At 36.8% G+C, this 6,600-nt stretch overlaps 1 protein-coding gene across 7 annotated transcripts in view; it reads right to left on the bottom strand.

Annotated features, from left to right (window-relative positions):
* The window catches only part of ZMYM2 (zinc finger, MYM-type 2), a 163,356-nt gene that overhangs the window by 113,112 nt on the left and 43,644 nt on the right, over positions 1 to 6,600 (bottom strand). For 5 of the 7 annotated variants that reach the window (XR_001359367.1, XM_014528142.1, XM_005880023.2 and 2 more), the window contains exon 2: positions 3,136 to 3,995. Coding sequence is in view for 6 of the 7 variants with exons in the window: in XM_014528142.1 (XP_014383628.1) it covers positions 3,136 to 3,985 (850 nt within the window). In the remaining variant the exon portion in view is untranslated. Of the gene's footprint in view, positions 1 to 3,135; positions 3,996 to 4,530; positions 4,663 to 6,600 lie in introns of those variants that run through there. The other 2 variants (XM_005880026.2, XM_005880024.2) reach the window with 2 other exon arrangements.

The following is a 6,600-nucleotide window of genomic DNA, read 5'->3' as shown; positions in this document are numbered from 1 at the left end:
CAACCAAAGGACTTGTATGCATGCATATAAGCATAAACGATGGATGTGGACAACAGGGGGTGAGGGTGAGGGCAGGATTGGGGGGATGAGAGGACATTGGGGGGATAAGGACACATTTGTAATATCTTAATCAATAAAGGAAAAAGAAAATAAAAAAACTAAAGAAGGCTATTTCACATTGCTGACCTAGTCCACAACCTAATGGTTTCAACAGGCTGCATACACTGCTATTCAAATCTTACTTTACTCCACAATTCCCCCCACCAAAAAACATACATACTTTATACGAAGAATAAATAGAGTTCTTTCTGGATCCTGTAATTCTGCTATCATCAGGGTAACTGAACAGTTTTAATAAATGGATAAAAATAATATTGAAGACAAAGAAATAAATCACTGAAAGAAATGGCAATTCTACCTTCTGAGAGGCCTTCAAACAAAAACTGTATTTGAACATATGCTAGAAGGAATAGCTTTTTGCAACACAAATTCTGACTCCCTACAAATTTTCAATTTGTAGTCTTATCATTTCCATATATACTTAAAGGAATCTATTTAAACTTAAGGCATCTATTAACTTGATTTTAAAAACCTGGTGCTTTTATTTCAATTTAGTTTTAGGCCCTACATAAATAATGTAATGGCTCCCTTTAACTATATTTCAGCTCTTACATTTCCCCTATTTTCAAATTTCACCTCCTCCAACACCAAAAAACTTTTAGGACTAGAAGGTACCTAATCATTTCACATCATGAGATAGCAGTTTAATCAGTCTGAGAGCCAAAATTTTACAAGTCTCTATCACATATAGCCAAAATTTTACAACTCTCTATCATGAATAAAAACAGCAAATAAACACAAGAGCTGATTCATAAATTCAAGAGCAGGTATATGTTTAGTTTTTCTCATGAGTACTTTACATTGCCTTGTGTAATAGTTTGAGTAAAGAGGAACACAACTCTTACAATATGTCCCTTTAACCAGCAATATTCCTAAGAGCTATTTACATAGTAAAACTTGGACCCGAGCTAAATAGAGAATTAACAAAATCAAACATATACTTGACATAGTCAAAAGTTCAAGATTTATTACTAGGTATTCAAAGGAGTAGTATAGGAGGGGAGAGTTTGCAAAACTATACCTATACTATAATGTCAGATTAGAATTAAATATACCATTCTCAATGGTGAGAATGTTTTTTCTTTCTCATACTCATATTTTTATACATTTATAATTACAAGAGAGACAAAATAGCCAATTTAAAACTAATTGAACATCATCATTTCTTAAACTTTTATGTGAGCTGGAAGGTTACAATAAAAGACGCTCTAACATACAACTGGTAGTAGTATAAATTGGCAAGAACTTTCCAGAAGGCAGTATGACAATATATTTCTGCAACTTAAAAATGCCCTACAAATATGAGCGCGCAAGCGCGCGCACACACACACACACGCACACCGTGTCAAGGGTCTTCGAAAGCATGAAAATGTGTCAAAACTGAATAATACGAAATACATTTCTTTCAAAATCTCTATAAACCAGACACTATTTTAGACCATAAATCTTTAGGGAGACAGGACAATACACTCCAAAGAAATAATCAGAAATTTGAACAGAGATGTTAATGATATACCTATAATAGCAAATATGGGAAAAGTCAAGTATGGGAATGATATATTCATACCCAATCATTATGCAGACATTAAAACTGTTTTTATATGTTAATGGCTTGAGAAAATACAATGTAATAACAAATGGGAGGAAAACTGGAATCAAAATTATACAGAGTTGCATTTCAACCAGGTTAAAAAACACAAAGGAAAAAGACTGAAAGACATCCACTGAGAGCATGACCCTTTAGTTATTAAGACTACAGGGGACTTTTTCCCTCATTTTTAATTACAAATTTTTCAAACATTCTCTAATAATTAGACATTACTATTGTAACCAAAGAAAAAAAGAAGAATATAAAAGAAATATGACTAGCATTTCATAGAGTACTAGAGGCCCAGTGCACAAATTCATGCACCAGTGGGGTCCCTAGGGCTGGCCTGCAGGATCGGGCCTAAACCAGCTCTCTGACATTCCCCAAGGGGTCCTGGATTGTGAAAGAGTGCAGGCCAGGCCTAGGGACCCCACCGGTGCACAATCGGGGCCGGGTAGGGATGCGGGAGGTTGGCCAGCCAGGAAGGAACCACAGGAGGATTCCAGGGTGTGTCTGGCCCATCTCGCTCAGTCCCAATTGGCCGGACCTCAGCAGCAAGCTAACCTATCGGTCAGAGCGTCTGCCCCCTGGTGGTCAGTGCACGTCATAGCGAGCAGTTGAGCAGCCTTAGCATATCATTAGCATATTATGCTTTGATTGGTTGAACGGCTGACTGGACGACTGGACACTTAGCATATTAGGCTTTTATTATATAGGATTCTACACGGCCTAAGTTTTAATCATTTCTTGTTATTGTACACAATTCCTAGGCTGACAAAGTTGCTAATGAGCCTAAAATGATGAAAGAATGAGACAGACACACACAGGCTTAGGGACAGGTGAAAGAGAAAGTGAAAACCACAAACATGGTCATGAGAAAGCCAGAATTCTTATAATGTTTTCACACAGCAAAGCTACCCACAGAATAAAATTTCAAACTTCAAATATAAAAAATATAATCAGAAGCTAAGTAAAAATTAAAATCAGATAGGTAGTCAAAATTAAACAGAGAAAGTAAAACAAATCTAAATGCAATTACATCATATTATATTGTTCCTTACGTGTGCTATTTATCTTTTTGTTCTCTACACATTAAAACAACACAACTAAAACTAAAAATATATAAGCAAAAAATGAGTACATGACAAATAAAATGTCAAATTGTTACAATTTAGTGGTGGAATATAAGGAGTATTTTTTTAATCCATTAGACATATAAGTTTGTGATTGATTTTCTAATAATTATGGAGAAATACTGTAAGTGTTTTCACTCTGTGATTAGTTAAGACTTCAAACTTAGAAGTCAATAGAACTAATATACCTTACATAAATAAACTAACCAAGGTGGCATCAATTACTACAATAGAAAAAGCAACAGCCAAAGTTCAAATTCATTTACATGGGGTGGAATATCACTCATGGCTTACCAGGACTATGATGACTTGCAGATTCTCCATTCTGAAAAACATCTCCTGCCACATTCATTCTACCAGGATTAAAAGGTCCTACTCCAGTCTTGGTCTGTGAAGTTAAAGATGGGGTGTATGTTTGCATATTAACACCAAAATTACTTGACTGCAGTCCGTTAGAGACATCTCCCAAGTTGGTATTCTGCAGTGATGTTACATGTGTAATCATTAAGTTCATATCTCGCCCGTCAGTATTTTCTAATTGGCCATCATTCACAGAGCTTACACCTGTTTCTAAGGTTGTAACATTAGCAATCTGAATTTCAGAGTCTGGTTCTGTGGTGATACCACTATTACCCATTCCTGCATTTACCTTACTTCTTGAAAAACTGGAAGTAGAGAAATCCACATCATTGGTTCTGTTTTTAGTCTCAGGAGGTCTCCGAGGTTCAATAAAATTGGAGGAATTTTTCTCTTGCCCTTGATTTGTTTCCATGTCCTCTTCATCATCAATGACAATTGTCTCACTTACATTTCCCTTCTGAGAAGCCAAGTCTTTTGAGGAAGGAAGAATTTTGGAATCATTTCCTTGTAGTTCTTCATTTTTTGATGATGTAAATGTTATGGTTCTTTGATCAGAAACCACTGATGCAGAAGATGGGGGAGGTTGTACAGGTTCAATAAAAACAACATCATCATCATCTTCCACTGATGAATTTTGAAATTTATTAGATCTACAAACTAAAGGATTAGGTGCACCACTAAATGAATTTCCAACATTCGTGAGACTAGTTGCCATGGCCGTACTCCCTAATAAAACAGGAGTCTGATCAGTCAGTTCTAATCCTCCCACTGAACCTGTGTCCATGCCAAGGAACCTGTTAAGGAGATAGAAAAAAGAAAAAGTATATAAGTGGTCAGTACATAACATTTTATGTTGCTCTAATTGAAGGAATTTTTTTTAAGTTCCCTTTCTTTTCTATTCTAAATGAGAATGATTCTTATACCCCGGAAAATTTTGATATCCATTATGATCTTCTCTTATTCACTAATCATTTCATATAGTTTACATGTGAAACTCTAGCAATATAAAAAGAAAGGTAATTATCCAATTTTCAGCTCCACCACCTCCTCTCCTTCACACTATTTGCTCTATAAACTAAAACTGAAAACATATAAACCCTCTTACACTTGAGCAGGAAAATAACCAAAATATGATAATAAAAATCTCTGCTCTATACATTTATCCCTCTGTATTCAATAAAATAGTATGGTTTAGTTCCTAATTTCCCTTACCTCATCTTTTATTTTTTTTATAACCCCTGCTTTTTATCCTCCCGGGCTCCCATGTAGCTGTATGATTAAACCCTTGTAAGAATCTGAAATCTTGCCCTAGCCAGTTTGAGCATCCACCTGTGGACTGAAGGGTCCTGGGTTCGATTCCGGTCAAGGGCATATGCGCAGGTGTCAGGCTCGATCGCCAGTGGGGACCGTGCAATCAGTGATTCTCCCTCATCAGTGAAGTTTCTATCTCTCCCTTCCTCTCTGAAATCAATAAAAACATGTTTTAAAAAAAAATCTGAAATCTTTCTTGACCCTATCCTGAAAGCTTAAATCCTTATTTGCCAGGCACTATACAGTGCGCTTTACTTCTTTTTTGTCCCCAAAAAAAGTATACACACCTTTTTCTGACAGCTCAATTGATGTTTCTTTCTTTTCAAATTTAACCCATTGAAATTAATAATTATTCAAAGTGTGTATACATTTTTGGGGAACACTCTATATGTATTAGTCTGTACAATGGACCCAAAAGATATCAAATCCTAATCCCTAGAACCTATAAATGTTACCTTATATGAAAAAAAGGGGGTTCTTTGAAAATATGATTAAGGATTTAAAACTAAGATTACCTGGGTGGGCCCTAAATGCAACTATAGGTGCCTTTATCAAAGAAAGTTGGATGGAGAATACAGTATAGGATCAGTGATGGCGAACCTTTTGAGCTCGGCGTGTCAGCATTTTGAAAAACCCTAACTTAACTCTGGTGCCGTGTCACATATAGAAATTTTTTGATATTTGCAACCATAATAAAACAAAGACTTATATTTTTGATATTTATTTTATATATTTAAATGCCATTTAACAAAGAAAAATCAACCAAAAAAATGAGTTCGCGTGTCACCTCTGACACCCGTGTCATAGGTTCGCCATCACTGGTATAGGTACAAGAGAATACAGTGTGACCATAGAGGTAGATTAGAGGAGACTGGGTGATGCAGCCAAGGAATGCTGGCAGTCACTAGAATGTAGAAGAGGCAAGGAACTCATTCTCCCCCCAAAGCCTCCAGAAGAAACATGGTCTTGCTAACACCTTAATGAGCCCAGGATCACTGATTTCTGACATCTGACCTCCAGACTGTGAGAGAAAAAATTTGTTTTTTTTTTTAAGTAAACTTGTTTACCCTCAAGTTTGCTGTAATTTGCTACAACTATAGGAAATAAACACAATCCACTTTTTAGGTATATCCTCAAAACAACCCTTGATATAGCTATAAAATTTGTCCCATTTTAAAGTGGCTTAGAGATGCTAACAAACATGCCCAAGACACACAGCTAGAATGCACACCCAGGCATTTATAACTCAATAGTTCAAACTCTTCACCACTCTGCTATATTCAACTAATACTTTCTGAATACCTACTATATATACAGGGCTGTACTGAAGCCAAAGAGACAGCACACAGTTAACAGTAAAGAACCAGGAAAGAAAGAAAATAAGTTCTTGAGCAGATGGAGAGGATAAGGTCATAGGCACAGATGATAGTAGAACTAATCTTGAACATGAATTACCTTAATCTCAGAGACAAAACAGCAAGAAAAAACAAGGGGTAAATAATGACAGGAGAATATAGATTGTATATAATTTTCAGATATGATGGATGGGAATTTGAAGTGGTTTATAAACGCAGCCTCATTTTCATAGAGTAGGTTATCTGATGAGAGGAAACTGGTTGCAGAGGTCTTAAAGCCTGGTCTAAGAGCCCCAATGCCAATTCTTGAACCCTTTGTAATCCTCTTTCTCGAATAAAGCAACATAGACCACTTTTTATTTTTATTTTTAAATATATTTTATTGATTTTTTACAGAGAGGAAAGGAGAGGGATAGAGAGGTAGAAACATCAATGAGAGAGAAACATTGATCAGCTGCCTCCTGCACACCCGCTACTGGGGATATGCCCGCAACCAAGGTACATGCCCCTGACAGGAACCGAACCTGGGACCCCCTTCAATCCGCAGGCCGACGCTCTATCCACTGAGCAAAACCGGCCAGGGCCATAGACCACTTTTTAAAAAAAAAGACTGGGGCCCTAACTGGCCTGGCTCAGTGGATAGAGCGTCGACCTGCAGACTGAAGGGTCCCAGGTTCGATTCCAGTCAAGGGCATGTACCTTGGTTCCGGGCACATCCCCAGTAGGGGGTGTG

This window comes from Myotis brandtii, unplaced genomic scaffold (assembly GCF_000412655.1).
Source record: "Myotis brandtii unplaced genomic scaffold, ASM41265v1 scaffold62, whole genome shotgun sequence".
NCBI classification, from domain to species: domain Eukaryota; kingdom Metazoa; phylum Chordata; class Mammalia; order Chiroptera; family Vespertilionidae; genus Myotis; species Myotis brandtii.
The sequence above is the reverse complement of the archived record's forward strand: the minus strand, read 5'-3'. Positions and strand labels throughout refer to the sequence as shown.